This window comes from Mustela erminea, chromosome 19 (assembly GCF_009829155.1).
Source record: "Mustela erminea isolate mMusErm1 chromosome 19, mMusErm1.Pri, whole genome shotgun sequence".
Lineage (NCBI taxonomy): Eukaryota > Metazoa > Chordata > Mammalia > Carnivora > Mustelidae > Mustela > Mustela erminea.
Genome location: NC_045632.1, coordinates 10,145,461 through 10,166,305, shown reverse-complemented (window position 1 = coordinate 10,166,305; position 20,845 = coordinate 10,145,461). Strand labels below are relative to the sequence as shown.

The 20,845-nt window shown below is 44.6% G+C and overlaps 1 protein-coding gene across 1 annotated transcript; it reads left to right on the top strand.

The window, feature by feature from the left end:
• The first annotated feature begins 3,377 nt into the window (after positions 1-3,377).
• Positions 3,378-20,702, top strand: LOC116579311 (V-set and transmembrane domain-containing protein 1-like). Its single transcript, XM_032324528.1, has 9 exons — positions 3,378-3,606; positions 8,983-9,018; positions 9,145-9,429; positions 13,476-13,514; positions 17,602-17,694; positions 17,938-17,965; positions 18,104-18,141; positions 18,247-18,278; positions 20,461-20,702. The coding sequence occupies exons 1-9, from the start codon at positions 3,573-3,575 to the stop codon at positions 20,566-20,568; spliced, it is 693 nt and encodes a 230-aa protein (XP_032180419.1). The 5' UTR covers positions 3,378-3,572; the 3' UTR covers positions 20,569-20,702.
• Positions 20,703-20,845: the final 143 nt, after the last annotated feature.

The following is a 20,845-nucleotide window of genomic DNA, read 5'->3' as shown; positions in this document are numbered from 1 at the left end:
GTGAGGGATGGGCCAGATGGGTGATGGGGATTAAGGAGGGAATTTGTTGTGATGAACACTAGGTCTTGTAGGTAAGTGATCACTGAATCCTGCTCCAAAAACCCTGAGATCATGACCTGAGCCAAAAATCAAGAGTCCGAGGCATAACCAACTGAGCCACCCAGGTGCCCTGAAAGCCACAATGGTTTTGAAAGCCATGCTGGCAAAACTGTTGCCAATATAAGCTTAAAAAAATTATACAAAGACTTGAAGTTTCAACTTCCTGTGTGCAGAAAGCAAGCTGAGAAAATGGGCCATCCATCAAGTGTCATATTCTCCAAGGTCTTCTTCAGAAGTGGACAGGAAGGTTGATAAAAGAAAGACATCTCAGAAGGAGGAACCAAGACCTCACAGGACAGTGGGCTGAGAAGCTCCTCATGAAGAACAGAAATGAAACTTTGTGAAGGAACATTTCCACCCCCAGAATTGTGGCATCTAGCAACATTTTCCCAGAGTGATTTTTGAAGCTGCTGCAAACCAGTGACTGCTTTATGTCACCTACACACATAAGGAGGAAGCTTTCTCAAGTGGGAGTATTGTGGTTTTCCCACTTCTGTTTTGTCATCATATGGCAGATGTATGGGGCAGCTAATTTGTGTTTTAGTTCACGAGTCCTGGATCCAGAGGAGCCACCAATAGACTTGATAATGATCACTAGATCCTGGATTTAAAGCCTGATGCCATTATTGGATGGAAATTAGGGGGACCATGTCCTGGGATGGGAATGAGCATATTTTGTACGTGGGATGGATATGAGTAACTGTGGCCAAGAAGTCAGAGTGAAATAGATCACATCAATAGCCCTTCAACTGTGGATTCAGCCATGTTTTTTGCTTTGGTCAGCAGGATAAGGTGCAAGTAGCAACAGTTTCACTCCAGCCCAGGTCTTCAGGGGTACTGCATATTTTGATTTGGTGCCTGTGCATCTTCCCTTTCCACGAGAAGAACACGTGACAGCTAGCACATTGTTCTCGGGGGAAGATGAAGGACATGTGAACTGGAGCCAAGTCACCCCATCTGATGGAAGAAAGAGCTGGACCAGAAATAAGTGGATCTGGGAGACACGGAGGGAAAGTGTGCACGAGTGCATTCACACATACATCCCTCTTACTAGTTAGTGTGGAACGTTGGTGACTTCAAATCTTATTTATTTTTATTTATTTTTTTTATTTTTTTAAAGATTTTATTTATTAATTTGACAGAGAGAAATCACAAGTAGACGGAGAGGCAGCCAGAGAGAGAGAGAGAGGGAAGCAGGCTCTCTGCTGAGCAGAGAGCCCGATGCGGGACTCGATCCCAGGACTCTGAGATCATGACCTGAGCCGAAGGCAGCGGCTTAACCCACTGAGCCACCCAGGCGCCCAGTGACTTCAAATCTTAATAAAAATCAGGACTCCCTTCCCCTTGGCGTTTTGTCAGAAACGTAACTTCTGAAGAATTGTGCTGAAAAAATAATTGCAGGGCAAGGTTGAGATTGAGTCAGAAGGCAAGGAGCCTGTATGAGCTTCAAACAAGGTGTCTTTGATAGACATATAGTGGTCCAGAGTTGTAGTGGCCCAGAGTTGGGGATCTTCTCTTCTTACTCTATCTTCTCTTCCAGTCTTAGTCCCTTCAATCTATAATTTCAATCCGACCTAATAATTTCAATCTAACCTCTCTGCCCTTTCAGAGAGTGTATGAGAATCTACTTTTCATTTTTGGCTCGCCTGTCTGTTACCTCTGCTAGGGTATTATGTATCAGAAGTGCTGACATCTGCTTTGAGATGTAGTATAGGATTTTTCAATACTTGTAACATTGTGTATCAGTAGATACACCTCTCATAACTTCAGGAAGGGGACCTAATAATTCTAGAAAACAGATGTAGAGTGATAACATTGTGGCATCTGCATATGGTTTCAGCAATCTCATGGTTAAAGACCCATGGCTAAGGGAGAGAAGAATCATAGATTAGTCCTTGGAAGGAGAAAAAGTCTTGCCGGGACACAGCCTGAGATCGGCAGATAAATGCACATAGTGGACAGTACTGACTTTTTGCATGTCTACCTGTTCATATCCAGTGTATCCTGGAATAACTGTCTTCACTGGGACATTGACCACTTGTCACTTACTCTCTGTGTTTAAGTGAAACTGATCCAGGGGCGCCTGGGTGACTCAGTGGGTTAAAGCCTCTGCCGTCAGCTCAGGTCATGATCTCAGGGTCCTGGGACCGAGTCCCGCATCAGGCTCTCTGCTCAGCAGGGAGCCTGCTTCCTCCTCTCTCTCTCCCTGCCTCCCTGCCTACTTGTGATCTCTGTCTGTCAAATAAATAAAATCTTAAAAAAAAAAAAAGAAAGAAACTGATCCAGACTCCTAGCTGCAGGTGTTCTCGTATGTACCAGAAAGGCCAATTAGTGTGATCCATCTCTTTGGTTACATTTATTGATTTAGGAATGGACATATAAACCAGGATCAAAACAACGTTGAGTCTGCCTTATGAGTTTCATTGCAAGTGTTAGTGCTAACACACTATTTCTCCCTGGAGATGCCATTGGATATCTTCCCACCACATGAAGAAAACCAACCTGAGTGTGAAGTCTACACAGTGGAAAGAGGCACCTAGACATGGAGAAAGACAGATTCCCAGTACCATTATTTGAAGCTTTGGATCTACCCATGCTTGAACACTGCCTTCATGTTTTCAGTTATGTGAGGCAATCATTAACCAACAAGAGTTCTTAATGGACCTGGGAAGCAATGTGTAGCTGGGAAGGAAAGATGAGTGTTGTACTACTAGAGAGGAATTTGCTTCCTTAATTCACCAGTATTCCCGCCTTTGTTCCTGGAAAATGGGATTACCCTCTTCCCATTTGGGAAAAAAGTTGAATAGAAGCTTTTCAATTTCCCTTGATTTACTTTCTCTTCTATAACAGAAAGCACAGGAAAACCCTGATGTTGTGGGACCCATTTGTCAAGGTTTATGGAAAGACAAGTGGCTCAGCCTCAAAATTTCTGTTTTCCTGTTGACCACCCTGCTCTCAGGAGCAGTGGGTTCCCATCTTTTACCAAAGACTCCTGCAGGATGTTCTGGATGTTACCACGTGCTTGCCCAGGCATCGTATTGTGCCAATGCCAACTGCCTGGCTTTCATAATATACAGCAGTTCTATTACCAATGGGAAAGCTGATTGATGGTTATGTGGGAGCTCTGTAATTTCTTTTTATTTATAACTCTAAAATATTTTCCAAAACAAATTTTTTTAAAGAAAATGTCTTGGTCAGGACTTCAGATGAGATAGGACAGATCTCAGAGTGGGTGGAGCTGGAGGCACACACACGACATTTATGAGGGAGATGTTGTCACTGATGGTTTCCTGGCTTAGTTGTGAGAAGGAAACTGTACACCAGGCAGTGGAGAACCAGCGTGTTGGGGTAAGACCTCTACCCACACAACGTGGAGACAAAGTGGGCAGGAGGGACCCGCGATGGCCCAGTTCCCCTTCTTCCTTTGAACTGTAAACTGAAGACGGGATCTCGGTCTGAGTCAAAGGGACAGTATGCTCACAGAATTCCTATCCCTGCTTTGCCTTGGTGAGTCTCCAGGACTAGGACAGATGGTTTTGGGTGGGTGAGAAAATTCACGGTGAAGTGGGGGTTGATGTGAAATGATATCTTCTGTGTACTGGACACATGCTACCTGTCAGAGTTTCATGGGCTGTGGTGTGACACTCCTCTGTTCTGGGGTCCTGGGGAAGTGAGGTTCAGAGTCATGGGGCGATACCCTCATTTACTCAGCTAAGCAATACAGAGCTCCCATGAAGTCTGCAAACCTGCTTGGTCCAAATACCACTCTTTTTTTTTTTTTAAGATTTTATTTATTTATTTGACAGAGAGAGAAGTCACAAGTAGGCAGAGAGGCAGGCAGAGAGAGAGGAGGAAGCAGGCTCCCCACTGAGCAGAGAGCCTGATGCGGGGCTTGATCGCAGGACCCTGAGATCATGGCCTGAGCCAAAGGCAGACGCTTAACCCACCTAGCCACCCAGGTGCCCCGGTCCAAATACCACTCTTGCCATGAATGTTTGTTGGCATAGAGGAGGGTGGGATACATAGGGTGTGGAACTATGGGTTTGGGCACAGACCAAGATTATAAAGAAGGGCTACGTCTGGGGACAATGGATGAAAAGAAAAATTTCTGACCAACCCCATTCTCTACTGATTTTAACTGTCCTCAACTTGAATGTGATGTAATCAAAGGGACCTCAGCCTGTTAATAGGAAGACCTGTGATTATGACCTTGGCTTGGTCTCATAGGAGCTCTAGACTGTGAGCCAGCAGTTCCACTGACCAAGCTCCCAGTTCCTCTTTTGTGAGGTGGAGCTGAGGGGTGTGTGCAGAGGATATCAGGACTTGTCATCTGCCCCAGTTCCTTCCTCCTTCTTTTGAGATACAGCCCTTCCTTTGGGTAATGCTTTGAGCTTTAGGTGTGGCTATACCCTGAGCCCCTACTGCAGGGCAGAGTAAGTTGGGCAGTCGAGAGACTCACCTCATCCTGCCCATAGTCATTTCCCAAAGTGCCAAACACCAAATGGCTTAAAACAACACAAATCTATTCTCTCAGAGTTCTGGAGGCAAGATGTCCAAGGTCAAGGTTCCAGCAGGGCTGGTTCCTTCTGAGGGCTCCAAGGCCCCAAGGGAGACTCTGTTCCAGGCTCTCCTCCCTTCTGGGGATGGTAGGCAGTCCTTGGGTTCCTTTCTTGCAGGTCCTTTGCTGCAATCCCTCATGTCCTCACATGGCCATCTTCCCTCCGTGTCTGTCTCTCTATATCGCCCCACCTCTTATGGGGACACCAGTCATACTGAATTATGGGACTAGCCTACTCCCAAATAATGCTGTTTCCAAATAAGTTCGCACTCACAGGTGCTGGGGGTTAGGGCTTGAACCTACCTTTCTGGAGGACACAACGAATCATTATTCCATGGACGGGTCTATAATGCTGAGCAAGGCTGTCCACTTCTTTAGGAAGATTCTCAGACTAGCATTGGGATTCAGATAAATTTTGGTTCTCAGTGTGACCTTCCAAAGATACCAGACTGTACCTGCCTACAGACTTGCTTCCAGGCTCCTGGTGTTGTCATGACGATACTCAGAGGGAATGAACATGGCAGCTGAGAGAAAAGACCCGAACAGCCTTGAATCCCTAGGTCAGTCTGCTTTGGAAGCCAGATTTGCTGTTGCACTTAATGGAGGTTTCGTGCCTAAACTAACACAACTAGTCATTTCCGCTTCTTACCTCAGGTGGACTTCTGCTATTTCGATCTCTATACTTCTTTAGTACAGAGGGCAAATGAACCCAACTTCCGTAAAATTTTTAAAATGTGATACAATTCACCTAAGAGTAACCATTTAAAGTAGACAATCAAGCGGCATTTTAGACACATTTAGACATTTAGACACAATGTTATGTAACCACCAAAAATGTTTTCATCACCTTTAAAGGAAATGCTGTACTCACAAAGCAGCCACTCGTCATCCCCCTTCCCAGGGCGGGGGGAGGGGGATGCCACCCATGTACTCTCTGTCTCTCTAAATGGAGCTATTCTGCACCTATCATGTAAATGGAACCATACATGTGACTTTTCATGTCTGGATTCTTTCTCTAGGAATGATTTTTTAAAGATTTTATTTATTTATTTGTCAGAGAGAGCGCACAAGGAGGCAGAGAGGCAGGCAGAGGTGGAGAGAGAAGCAGGCTCCCTGCTGAGCAGAGAGCCCGATGCGGGACTCGATCCCAGAACCCCAGGATCATGACCTGAGCCAAAGGCAGTGGCCCAACCGACTGAGCCACCTAGGCATCCCAGGAATGATATTTTTAAGGTCCATCCATGATGTGTCACCCCAACATTTCTTTCTACAATAGAATAGGAGAATATTTTATATAACATAATTTGAAGAATGCTTTAGATGCAATTTTTAAGCTTTCCAGATGATGCGTCCAAAGGACCTGTTAAATCGTAATTTAACAGGAATCTGGAGATCGATTCTGGTGCCCAGTTCCAATGTGTGGGGGTGGGGCCTGGACACCACCAAGAAATTCTTAAACACCATTTGGGTGTCCTGTAATTTAACTCAGCTCTGATACTATCTACCTGGAGTTAGCATCAGATCCTGTCGGTGAGGTCTCAGTCCCGCAAGACTCCCTCCCCCCTGCATTTTAGATGCCAATGGCAAGTCTGGGTCATCACCTGATCAGTCAGCTATCTATCAGGAATTCCCAGGACCCCCTCTTTGGGTTTGGTTAATGTGCTAGAGAAGCACACAGAACTCACAGAAATATTTAAGTTACTGGTTGCCAGTATACTAGAAATGGCTATAACTCAGGGATAACCAAATGGAAGAGATGTGGAGGACCAGGTATGGGGAAAGGGTGCCAAGTTTCCATGTCCTCTCCCGGCACACCACTCTCCCTGCACCTCCCCCTGTTCATCAACCTGGAAGCCCTCTGAAACCATCCTCCCCCCTTTTTTTAAAGATTTTATTTTTATCTACTTGAGAGTGAGAGGAGGAGAGAGAGAGAGGACAAGAGGGGGAAAGTCAGTGGGAGAAGCAGACTCCCTGCCAAGCAGAGGGCCCAATGCAGGACTCGATCCCAGGACTCCAGGATCATGACCTGAGCCGAAGGTAGTCACTTAACCAACTAAGCCACCCAGGTGCCCTGAACCCATCCTTCTGAGCGTTTATAGAAGCTTCATTACATAAGCACAATTGATTAAATCATTGGCCAATGGCAATTGATTCCATCTCCAACCCCTCCCCCATTCCCAGAGGTCAAGGAGATGGAATTGAATGTTCCAAGCTTGCCATCCTATGGTTGGTTCCCCTGGCAACCAGCCCTCATCCTTAGGTCTGGTCCAGAAGTCACTTCATAACATAATGAAAGACACTTATATTGCATCCAACCATTGGAAAATTCCAAGGGCGGGTGTCTGGTTCATTTAGTTAGAAGAGCATGGGAGGGGCGCCTGGATGGCTCAGTGGGTTAAGCCTCTGCCTTCAGCTCAGGTCGTGATCTCAGGGTCCTGGGATCGAGCCCAGCATCGGGCTCTCTGCTCAGCCGGGAGCCTGATTCCCGCCCCCCCCCCTCTGTCTGCCTCTCTGCCTACCTGTGATCTCTGTCTGTCAAAATAAGTAAAATCTTTTAAAAAAAAAAAAGAAGAAGAAGAAGAGGAGGAGCATGCGACTCTTGATCTTGGGGTCATGAGTTTGAGCCCCTTATTGGGTGTACAGATTCCTAAAATAAATAAACAAACAGTCTTTAAAAAAAAAAACAAAAACATGGTTAAGAAAATTCCAAGAGCTTTAGTAGCAGCTGTGTGCCAGGAACCAGGACAAAGACCAAATGTGTATTTCTTATCATAAACCACAGCATCGCCTAAGTATTTAGGGAGCTGTGGTTTCTCATGTCCCCACTGCTACCTGTCTCAGTGGGAGCTGTAGCACCCAATGAGGCTGGACGTTGTTCAGAGCATGGTTAGAGGGTAGATGACAGTGGCCCGCCAAGGACCTGCTGAAGAGTATAAGTGTGTCAGTGTTCAGAGTCTGTAAAGAGTCCATCGAATGACAGACACTTGGTAATTGGTGGGTTTTCATTGTACTTCTTTCCTGAGAAATATTTTTTTCCAGTTATCCTGCATTCCCCTCAATGACAGTTCCTTCTGTGTGGACAGTCCTTGTCTATGTCCGCTGTGGTCCCTTGTTAGGAAAGAGGGACAAGTTCTGAGGAATCCAACACACAGCATGGAGACTGTAGTTAATCATTCTGTGTTCTCACCCCGGACACACACGCACGCACACACGGAGGGTCACTCTAGGAGCTGATGGATGTGTTAATTGGCTTGATTGTGGTAATTTTTCTATGTATGTGTGTGTATATACATATAGATCATGTTGTGTAACTTAAGTACACATAGTTTTATTTGTTAAAGAAAGAGAACCTCTCTCTCGCCTTTACACCCTATTCTCCTATTCTCCAGTAGGGTTTCATAAAGCAAAATGAACTAAAGGCATCTGGGTGCTTACTTTAAAAAGGGGCGGTCACTGTTTGAGCAGAATATTGGGTGATACCAGAGCTGACACAACATGAGTCTAAAAACCGGTTTGTTCGGGGAGGACTAAAAAGGGAACATGAGACCTAGGACTCCCTGACCACTCAGAGGATGATTTCCTACCTATAAATCCCACCACTGTCACTGCAAGTTTGGCCTCAGTGCACCTTTTTTCTTGGTGAAACTTGGGGGTTCTGTGTTGTGAGTTAACCCCTGAGTTTAAGCAAGAGCCAGATGTTCTGAGATATTCTCACACCTAGAGAAATTCTAGCTTCACTGCTTAACAGACCCGCAAGACAGGTTTCCCATATTTTCATCCAAGGGATGACCTTCCTATCCCAGAATGAAATACATAGAACAGAACACAGGAGAGGTAGGGCCTGACATTTGTGAAGATCAAAGTCACATGTAGAAAGAGCATTTAGGACCATGAATGTCTTGAACTCCTTGAGAAAAGAAGAATCTTGTCAGAGAGAGCGACTTCTCTCCATTCGAATCAGGGAGGAAGCCCTTTGCTCACACTCCACAGTAAAATAATGACTGTGTTATTTAAGGGTGAAAAGTGCAGTCATGGAAAGCAGGAGAAGAAAAAATAGGCAAATGTGCAAAGATGTCTAGATGGTGAAAGAAAGACTGATCATGAAAGCAACATCATAAATGGGTAAAGGCTGCTGGAACTTTGTACATAAACGTAACTCCTGAATGAGAAACAATGGGACATAAGCAAAAGGTAAAAAAAATCAATCCAAGGAAGTGCCTCCAAGAAATAGGATAGATCTCTAACAAATTGGCCAGGTGTTCTCTGCCTGATATGTACTCAAAGATGAGTATACAACCGATGTTTCATGAGGGTTTCTCTTCCAGGACTCAGCCTGGGCTTTGAAGATGAGAAAAAGAATGGTGAGTTTTCTTGCATAAACCCTATCTGTTCCTGCAACCCAGATTTTCTCTTTAATGCTCTGAATTCTGGGAGGGCACTGGTGGTCATCATGATGAAGAGTCAGACTAACTCTGAATTCTTTCCAGAGATGCTTCCCAAGCCCTCCTTCAGTGCCTTGTCCAGCTTAGTGGTGGGATACAGAGGCAACGTGACCCTGAGGTGCCAGTCTCACTTCCAGAATGTGACATTCATGCTGGGGAAGCTGCAGGACTCCAGGTACAGGCAGGAGCAGAGGTCCACAGGACACAAGGCTGAGTTCCTCCTTACTCACCTGGAGCCAAAGGATGCTGGGATGTACTTTTGCGCCTACAAGACAATGGTCTCCCAGGAGTGGTCAGGGGAGAGTGAATACCTACAGCTCAAGGTCAGAGGTGAGAAAGGCTGCCTCAGTTTTGCTCTTGAGACATATATTCCTGTGCTGTGATGGAACCTGGCTGGGCAAGGAAAAGTCCGGGAAATGGACAGATGTGACCACTTGAATGTAAAATATGGTGGAAATAGGAAGTGAGTGTGGGGAAAGGTTCTCATCAGAGATTCTGAGTGTGGATCAACGAGGTGGATGTGGGAGTGTTTTTACAATAGAGTTTTAGGGGACCTGGATGGCTCAGTGGGTTAGGCATCTGCCTTCAGCTTGGATCATCTGCCTTCAGCTTGATCCTGGGGTCCTGGGATCAAGCCCCATGGCGGGCTCCCTGCTCAGTAGAAAGCACACTTCTCCCTCTTCCTCTGCCACTCCCCCTGCTTGTGCTCTCCTTCTCTCTGTCAAATAAATAAATAAAAACTTTAAAAAAGAATATAGGTATGAATAGAAAATTTGAGGTAGAGTATGGCCAAAGATGAAGAGATGATTGTCATTGAGAAAAAGATAGTTTGAGGGCACCTGGATGGCTTAGTTGGTTAAGTGTCTGCTTTCAGCTCAGATTGTCCTGGGGGAGCCTGCTTCTCCCTCTAGCTTGTGCTCTCTCTCACATTCTTGCTCTCAAATAAATAAGTAAATAAGTGAAATCTTTAAGAGAGAGAAAGATAGTCTATTAGAGTTCCCAAGAAAAGGGGTATAGCAATGCCATGCAGGACCACATAGAGAAGCACCAAAGACAGTCAAGAAACAGAGGGAGGAGGAAGACTGGGCAAGAGTCTTTACTGAGGTTTCTGTGGGAAGGAACAGACTTAAGATTGGCCCTGGTGTACAGAGGTTGTCCCTGATTGTCTGGTATCTAACAGGGAATATCAACCCAGAGTGTGAGAGCCATAGAGGAGGTGGTTGGCAGTATGAGCTCTGGAATGTTTGGTTTGCACCTGAGGGGTGTGCTTGGGGAAGTGGATACCCTTGGTGGGGGATCTCTGCTGGGTCAGCAATGTCCCAAGATATCAAAGTGTCAAATTCAAAAAATACAATCTATGGTTAATAGAAAGATGGGTAAGAATATCCCCAGGTTCATTGGAAAAGAGGAATCCCTGGTCCTTCCCTTCACCCATGCTGCTTTGGCCTCTTCAGGATCAGTCCTAAACCTTCCCTCTTACTCAACATAGACCCTGAGATGACTCCAGGTCACAGTATGAGACTCTGATGTCTGATTGCATACGACAGACCCAATTGTATTGTTATTGTTCTGCTGAAAACGGAACTCCCAGAGCTGCTACAAGTTGAGAAAACAAGAAAAATCCAAACTATCAGGACGGCAAAAGACATCCCTCATTTTTAACCCCCCCCCCCACTTCAACAACAGAAATTTGGCATCCACCCACAAACCAAAGTGCCTTTGTGGGAGTTGTGGGATCTGGCACCACACAGCAAGGGACCCAAGAGGAGTCTCACCCACCTGTGCATTGAGTAATAGGCAGACAGATCTTAGTACCAGCTGTGGAACCTGAGGGAGACTGTAAATTAATTCCAGGTCCTGTTGGCCATGGCCTAGAAGCACGTGAAGACTTGGGCAATCACCTATGGGCAAGAGAATCTTTGTAGAAGTCTATAAGCCAAGACTGAATCATGAAGAAATGGAAAATCTGAATAGATCAATAACAGATAAGGAGATTGCCTCAATAATCAAAAACCTCCTAATGAAGAAAAGTGACCAGCTGGTTTCACTGGTAATTTCCACCAGCATTTAAAGAAGAAATAATGCCAATCCTTTTCAAAGTCTTACTAAAAATGGAAGATGTGGGGGTGCCTGGCTGGCTCAGCTGGTAGAGCATGTGACTCTTGATCTCAGAGTCATGAGTTCAAGCCCCATGTTGGGTGTAGAGCCTACTTTAAAAAAAATTGAAGATGTGGGAACATTCCTACATTCATTTCATGAGACCAGCATTACCTATACCAAAGCCAGATAGTGACACTGGGAGAAACCTACAGAGCAATGTCCCTCATGGACACAGAGGCAAAAATTCCCAACAAAACCTTTGCAGCCAAATTCAACAGCACATTAAGAAGATCTTACATCATGGTTAATTGGGATTTATCCTTAGGGTGCAAGGATGGTTCAACGTACACAATCAGTAAATGTCATAGACCATGTTAATGAATGAGAGACAAAAAGACTATGATCATCTTAATAGAGGCAGAAAAAGCATTTGACAAAACACAACGTCCTTTCAAGATTACAATCTCTCCACAAATCAGGAATAAAAGCAACGCATCTCAACATCACAAGACATACACAACAAACCCACAGCTAGCATCGTACTCGAAGGCAAAAGGTCAAAATATTTCCTCTGAGAACAGAAACAGGACGAGGACGTCCACTCCTATCTCTCCTCGTCAACATAGTACTGGAGGTCCTAGCCCGAGCAATCAGGCAAAACAAGGAAATAAAAGGCATCCAAACTGGAAAGGAAGAGGGACAACTGTCTTTATTTGTAGATGATATAATGTTATACATGGAAAATCCTAAAGACTCAATCAAAAGACCTGTTAGATCCTGAATAGCCAAAGCAATACTGAGAAAGAAGAATAAAGCTGGGGCTACTGTAATACTGATTTCAAACTATACTACAAAGCTATGGGGGTGCCTGGGTGGCTCAGAGTGTTAAGCCTCTGCCTTTGGCTCAGGTCATGACCTCAGGATCCTGGGATCGAGCCCCGCATTGGCCTCTCTGCTCAGTGGGGAGCCTGTTTCCCCCTCTCTTTCTGTCTACTGTGATCTCTCTGTCTCTCTGTCAAATAAATAAATAAAATCTTTTAAAAATTTTTTTTAAAAAATTATTTGACAGACAGAGATCTCAAGTAGGCAGAGAGGCAGGCAGAGAGAGAGAGGAGGAAGCAGGCTCCCCACAGAGCAGAGAGCCTGATGCGGGGCTCGATCCCAGGACCCTGGGATCATGACCTGAGCTGAAGGCAGAGGCTTTAACCCACTGAACCACACAGGCACCCCTAAAATCTTTTCTAAAAACTGTCATGTGATAGCAAGGATTCTAGGCTGCTGAATAGCCATTATATAAACTATGAAAATAACAGAAGTGCATAAAACAATATTTTTTAAAAAGCTATAGTAATCCAAATGGTGTGACATTGGCATAAAAATAGACACATATATCAATGGAATGGAATCAAGAACCAACAAATGATGTTGGAAAATGGGATAACCACATGCAGAGGATGAACTGGACCCTCATCTTGCGCCACTCACAAAAATTAACTCAAAATGTATTAAAGACTTAAACATAGGACCCCAAGACATAAAACCCCAAGAAGAAAATGGGAAAATGGGAAAAGCTTCTTTACACGACCTTGACAATGATTTTTTTTATATGACCCATAAATGACGAGAAAACGAATGCAAAAATAAACAAGTGGGATTGCATCAGGCCAAAAGCTTCCACACAGCAAAAGAAACAGTCAGCACGATGAGGAGACAACCTACCAAATGGGAGAAAATATTTGTAAAATGGTGGTGCTCCTTCCTGGGATAGGGAAGACTGGCAAGGAATAGGACTGGAAGGGGTAAAATTAGTGAGATCACTTATAAATGTTTTGTTATTAAACATAATATGATAAAACTAATGTGAAACTCAGGAGTACTAAAAAGAGCCATCTGGGGGTGCCTGGGTGGCTCAGTCATTGAACATCTGACTCTTGATTTTGACTCAGGTCATGATCTCAGCATCGTGAGATCGAGCCCCATGTCAGGCTCTGTGCTCAGCATGGAGTCTGCTTGAGGTTCTCTTCCTCTGCCTCTCCCCACCCCTCAAATAAATAAATAAATACAATCTTTTTTAAAAAAGGGGGGCCATCTAATGTTATGGCCCAGGTTTGGGGACCCAGTGAGCATCCCAAGGGGAAAATGGGAAATGGGAAATGGGAAAGACATTTTCCGCTTCCCAAAGGGGGCTTAGAGTCCATAAGCAGAATAAGAGGACCTATGTCCCCAAGATTTCCACTCAATCACTGACTTTTTCCCCCCTGCATCTTGTTTTCTAGATGTCCACGATGGACATGGAGCTATGGAAGGAAAAAATGGTAAGATAGTCTGAGAGATATTTTTCCAATTTTTATCCACCACATGAGGCAGGCAGTCCCCTTTGGTTAAAAGGCACAGAAGAACTTTGATGCTTGGCTTCTCACTGTGATAGGGAAGATGACTGCCTTTCTGGGAAGCTGACCCCCAAGCTCCTTGTGGGTTAAGGAGAAGCCGATGAGTAAAACAGTTAGAGGTGCGTCGTTTGTCTTTTTACGTAGTGAAACACCATGGCGGAGTCTTGTGAAGACTGGGGATGAGCTTGTGTGTCCAGTTTGGGCAACAGGATGGGGACCCGCAGAGCCCAGGTGCTTTGGGAATGTGTGTGATCAAGGATTTGCTAAAACTTTAGAGTTCTTAAAAACAGGTGAATATTAAGTTATTTTTCTCTGATGTTGCTTTTCCATGAGGAGTTGACTAAGAGTCTATCCTTGGAGATGCTTGTAAAAGTTAGAACTTTTGACATCTTTGGATAAAAACAGCTCATCCAGATTTTAATGGCCAAATATATAATGTAAGTTGGCATCTAGTTGCTTACTCATCTTTAATTTTTGCAACTCATAACCTCCCTGTAATCTACTCCAACGAGCCAAAATTGTCCAAGACTGTCATTAGAGTCTATGCTAGAACAACGTTGTTTTGTTTTTTTTAAGGTATCTTCCAAAATGTCCTTGCAAAATAAGTAATAGCCTTTGAAAATGTTTTCATTCGGTATTAGCAGACTTGGGGAATGAGCTCTACTCCAGCCTTATGAACATAAGTCACACCAGGAATGTTTTCTGGGAGAAATCTGAAATCGGATTGAGTCAAGGACCGTGGAAATACCAGAAATAAGGCGGGAAGTCTAGAGACGGGTGAGAGGGGAAAGAGGAAGAGGAACATTCTTCTTTTTGGCTCTCGTATTACTTATTTTCTTTCTTTTGTATTGATCTGTAATTCACATCCCATAAATCCAGCCTTTTAAAGTACACGATTTGGTGGCATTTGGCACATTCACAAGGTTGTGCAACCAATGCCACTCTATCATTCCAGAGCATTCTCATCCCCCCCAAACAGACTCTCCTTCCCCATCAGCAGTCTCTCCCCATTCCTTTCCCAATGATGGACATTTGGGCGGTTCATACCTCTCAGGTATCGCAATGAAGGCTACTATGACCTCGGGGCGGGGCGGGGGTTGGCACGCACCTGTTTGAGTTCCTGCTTCCAGTGTTCTTGGATATCTACCTAGGAGTAGAATTGCTGGGACATATGGTAACTCTATGTTTAACTTCTCAAGAAACTGCCAAATTGTTTTCCAATGTGGCCGCACCAATTTACATTCCCACCAGTAATACATGTGGGTTCCAATATCTCCACATCCTTGCCAGCACTTATTTTCCTTTCATTTTATTATAGACATCCTAGTGGGTGTGTAGATCATTTCTTGAGATGTACTTTCTGAGCTCAAATTTATACCACAGCAATTCTAAATGGAATAAAGTCTTTAAGCACAGATAGGATGCTCCCAGCCCATATAGAGGGTCACATATGTGCACATAAGGCCTGGCTTCCTCTCTGCTGCCTGAGGCCTCATTTACGCCCGTGGCAAGCTTTATTCCACCGCTCCCTGTGATTCCTTCATGGCGACACCAGAGACCCTTGCTAATTTATTCTAGCAGTTTGTAAAGAGTGATGGGAAATTTGGCCAGGAAACATGGATGTCTCAGGGTGAATGCAGATCAGTGGGTTGTGATGCTGTAGGAAGGGGAAAGTCTTGTGATGGCTTACTTCTTCCTTCTAGTGAGGGGCTGTGGGAGAGAAGCCCAAGGCCAGATGAACGGTAAGCAGGGCTAATGTCTGGAGCAGCTGTTCCCACCCTGCTTTCTTAGGCTCCCCGAGAGGCACTAATAGTTTGCTGCTTTGAGGGTCTCTTGGATTCGGTGCCACCAAAAGATTCAAACAAGTATTGATGTGAAAGTGACAGTGTAGGAGGTGCCGGGGAAGGAGGGCTGAAAAGAAAAGGACTGAGCAAGAGTGCGATATCCATGTCCCTCCCTGGTGTCTTTTGCACTGTGCTGGGCTAGGGGGTTCAGGCAGTCCTGGGAAAGAGATGTCCCTGGGATACAGAGATCCCGAGGCATTTGGGGTCCTTCCTGGCAGTCTCCCAACAACGAGATGCAAATGTTCACATTGGAAAGTGAAAGAAACCATGATCCAGAGAGCATAAAAATGGCAAAGGGAGTGGAGGAGCGCTGGCATCCTCTGTGACAGAGGGAGACAGGTGTGGGTGGGATATGGGGGGAGAAAATAATCATTATCACTACAATCTCATTCCTACACATTGAGTCAGATTTTAGACTCTGCTTTGAAGCCAGCGCTTCCCATCACTACTCAGCTCTTCACGTTCGGTGTTCTCATCCCACCCCTCTCCTTACTCCCCTTCTGGAGGCATAACTGACCAAAGTGTGCACGTGATGGTCTCATCTCCAGGACCTACTCCTCTGTTCACTGGTAGCCTTTTACCAGCCTCTTCCCACCTCCCCACCTGCTACCCTCCTTGGCCCCTGGCAACCACCACTCTACTCTCTGCTTCTACAAGTTCAACTGAAAGATTTTTTTTCTTTGTTTCAGATTCCTCACATAAGTAGAATCTAATCAGGTAGTATTTGCTTCCGTTTGGCTCATCTCCTCAGCATAATGCATCTGCACTGTTGCAGACAGCAGGATTTTCTACTTTTTTCATGGCTGAATAATACCCCAGTACAAATACCATTTAACTCTTGAACTCTTGAGTGTGGATTTTCATTCCTCTGGGATGGGACTTATTGCTCTCTCTGTGGCGTCGCAGTGACGGGGGTAAACGTACGTCTCCCCAGAGCGTGAGGTCACTTCTCTGGTGTTTCCACACCCAGAGGCCAGCACGGAGCTACCCATCCCAGCTGTGGAGTCTGAGCAATTCCCTTAACTTGTGCATACTTTGTTCAGGTTAGAATGAAATGGGAACAGTAAAACTACCTTGTATGTTTCTCTCTTTTTTTGTAATTTAATGTTATTTTGTTTAAATTCAAGTAATTAACGTGTAATGTATTATTGGTTTCAGAGGTAAAGGTCAGGGATTCATCAGTCTTATAAAACACCCAGTGCTTATTCCATCACGTGCCCTCCTTAATGCCCATCACCCAGTTACCCCATCCCCCCACCCAGTTGCCCTCCAGCAACCTTCAGTTTGTTTTCTAGAGTTAAGAGTCTCTTAAGGTTTGCCTCCTTCTCTGATTTCATCTTGTTTTGTTTTTTCCTCTCTTCCCTTATGTTCCCTTATTTTGCTTCCTGAATTCCACATATCAGTGAGATCATAACAATAATTGTCTTTCTCTGATTGACTTATTTTGCTCAGCATAATACCCTCTGGCTCCATCTACGTCATTGCAAATGACAAGATTTCATTCTTTTGATGACTGAGTGATATCCCATTGTGTATATATAGACCACATCTTCTTTATCCGTTCATCTGTTGAGGGACATCTGGGCTCCTTCCACAGTTTGGTTATTGCAGACACTGCTGTTATGAACATTGGGGTGCAGGTGCCCCTTCTTTTCACTACATCTGTATCTTTGGGGTAAATACCCAGTAGTGCAATTGCTGGGTTGTTAAGGTAGCTCTATTTTTAACTTCTTGAGGAACCTCCACACTGTTTTTCAAAGTGGCTGTACCAGCTTGCATTCCCACCATCTCATGTGCTTCCTGTCAAGATGAGAAGAACGTATGAAGCCCCTACCACAGAGAGGCTCACCATAAATAATCAGAATTATGGATAGGGCTGAAAGGTTTATTAAGGAATTCCCTTGGGCGAGGCCCTCTCTGCGAGTGCCCACCCAGTTAACCCCCTGCTATCTAGTCCAATGGCTACCGTTCTTATCCTCACTTTGAAGAGGGAAATGAAAAGTCAGAGAGATTAAGGAAATTCCTATAGTCATTGGAAGTCCCAGCTCAGAAGTGGTAGCAGCAAGTTCTGGAAGCCGGGGTATCTGACTCCTCGCACCTGTGGGGCTGAACTCGATCAGGTGTTTCAGGAGCCAAACTGATTCTATGACCTGCTCCTCTCCCACCAGCCAACAGATTGATCTTTGCTGCCACCTTCAGCTGCCTTTCCATTTCCATCCTCTTCCTCGCTGTCTTCTTCATCAACAGATGCACCCAGCATGGTGAGTTCAGGGAAGCACTGGTTTGCTTGCTTGTTTAATAAATAGACTTCACACCCAGCATGGGGCCCGATGCAGGGCTTCAACTCATAGCCCTGAGATCAAGAGCCAGACACTTAACTGACTGAGCAACTCAGGTACTCCGGGGAGCCCTGGTTTTAAACACTGGGGAAGGGGAATGAAGTGATGGATTTTCTCATTATACAAATCCCTCCCCATTTTGTTGTTGTTGTTGTTGTTTTGTAGATTCGTCACATGGAGATTCCACCAAGAGGTAGATATACTTGACGAATCTTATGTCCCTCCCTTCTCCAGAACCCTGTTTGCACTTCTGTGATTCCCATGCCTCTTCTCTCCAAAGCCCTGTCCTCTCCCTCAGTCTTCGGATCCCTAATGTGTTTCTGTCTCTTAGAATCAGCCATTCTGAATTTCCCAAGCAGGAGGCTACAGGTGAGTGGTAAGAGAGAAACCACAAGGGAATCGTGGGATGGGAAGAGTAAGTCTCACTCCTGCAATCCGAGACCTGATTTTTTTTTTCCATTCACTGACATGCAGATTTATCCAACCTGGAGAGGATATCTGTCTCGGTGAGTTCTCCCCACTAGGTCACTTAGCACCATAGGCTGACCCCATCTGCCTCCTGGTTTAGCCCACATTCTGGTTAGTTGGATGCCCTCAGTTCACACGACTGACAAGAGGCCAATTAACATTGTGTTTAAAAAGCATGTGCCTTGACCAAACTCATCAAAACAGAGGGTAGAATGGTGGTTACCAGGGGTGGGAGAACTGGGGAGATATTGCCCAAAGGATACAGACTCGCAACTAGTAGATAAGTTAAGTCATGGAGATGTGACCCACAACACCGTGATTATAGCTCACAACGCTGTATTATAAACCTCAGAGTTGCTAAGAGACTAGGTCTTAATTGTTCTCACTGCAAAAAAGAAATGGTAATTATGCAGCAGGATGGAGATGTTAGCTGACATCATGCTGCAATATATAAATGTATCAAATCAACCCATGGTCCCCCTTAACCACATACAATGTTATATGTTAATTATATCTCAATAATTCAACAAAGAAACACCTGCTTTGTATCCCACAGTAGCTGGGTTCCAACTCCCCATGGCTACTGTTTACCGCCAGTATGGTCTGAGACAACTCGTGAAACCCCTGTGATTCGGACGCTTTATTCCCTCCCTTATCTAATGGGGATCAAAATCCCCCATGAAAAGACCTGTGTGAATCCAGTGACACACTAAACATAAAGGGTTTGCTGGAATTTCTGGCAAGTTTTAAAACATCAGATGGATGGCATGAAAGCAGTGATTAACAAATGTTAATCGATGTACATCAATCAATTTTCTCTGTTTAAAAAAACTGCTTGCTTGTCCTTTAACATTAACTATCATTACCTCTAAGAGCAACTATCAGATGACATTTGTACATTTTTCTATAGGACACAGAGGTTCCTTGGTCCATTCTGTATGCCAAAGCATGTAAAAAGGGGCATTAGCAAAAGGTGCAAACTGTTCGCTGTTGTACTTGAAAAATATCTATGCCTGTGGCGTTCATTGAGATACATATGTATTTTTTAAAAGGTATAGAAAAACATAGTTCACAGGTTCACAAATGAACCATCAATGAACAAATCTAGTCTATGTTAAATGTTGGGTAAATGACATTGATTAGCAACTTGTTGATAATAACAATATTATAATAACATGATATTATGGTGGGGTACCTCACCATACAATGAAATTCTATTAAACAACAACAACAACAAAAAGGGAAGAAACTAGTGAAAGATCCATGTGCTAAATGAATACACTGCAAAACCATTTAGCTAAGTTATGAAAAGAGCCAGATACAGGAGACTGTCCATTGTCCCATTCCTGTAAACTCTCCCCAGGGAGTAATTCAATAACCGGCTGTGGCTAGAGCCAGGAGGGTGGGTATAACCACACCCAGGAGGGAGGGTATAACCACACAGGCACAAAGGGAACTTTTCTGGTAACGAATGTCCTAAAAGTTATTCTGACCGAGGGCTACCTCAGTCCACAGATCCACTAAAGGTCATCAAATGGTGTACCTCTGTTAGGTGAATTTCATGGTATATGAATTATATCTCAATAAAATTGTTTTTAAAATAGCATGATATTAACACAACCAATAGGTAATTCTTACGGGATGGGAGTTCTTATTCTCAACCCCATAAATTTGCAATGACTGTTCTTGATACCAGTCATCATTAGTAGTGTTTTATGATTAAAACTAGAGTCAAGGGACGCCTGGGTGGCTCAGTTGGTTGGACGACCGCCTTCGGCTCAGGTCATGATCCTGGAGTCCCGGGATCGAGTCCCGCATCGGGCTCCCAGCTCCATGGGGAGTCTGCTTCTCTCTCTGACCTTCTCCTCATTCATGCTCTCTCTCACTGTCTCTCTCTCAAGTAAATAAATAAAATATTTAAAAAAAAAAAAAAAACTAGAGTCAAAACCCTCATCCTCCCAAGACCACAGCCATTCCTGAAATGGGGCTGTCCAGTAGGACTTGCCGCAGTAATGGACGCGTCCTATGGCTGTGTTATCGGATACAGCAGCCCCTGGCTACATGTGGCGATTGTACACTCAAAATCCATCTGGTATGACTGAGGACCCGCGTTTTAAGTTAAATGTAATTTTAATTCACTTAAATGTCAGTCACCCTATGTGGCTTGTAGGTACCATATTGGACAGCTAAGCTCTAAAAGCCCATCTCTTTCCCCCAAAGACTGAAAGACCCCTCCAGGGAGGGAGCCATGCTGATCTCTACCTGAGGCAGTCTCTGTCCTCCGCCGAGGAGCCCCAGGATCTTGTGAATGTGCAGTGCGGCAGGTAAAGGAGGACAGCCAGAGCCCTAGAAAAGGAGAACGTGCGTTAAGATGGCGGAATGACTGGTCTCATGGAAAACAGGTCACTCCACGTCCTTGGCTCATAATCCATAGTAACAAAATTAAAGTGCTGCTTTTTTGATTCCGTGCCTCTCAAGAATTACTGGCTGGGTTTTCCTAAAATCTGGAGTGTGACTTTAGTGTGGACTGACTTGAAACATGTCCTGTGTCTACGGGCTGATGGTACTGTTCTAGCTACTTACGGGATTCTGGATGGCACCCCAC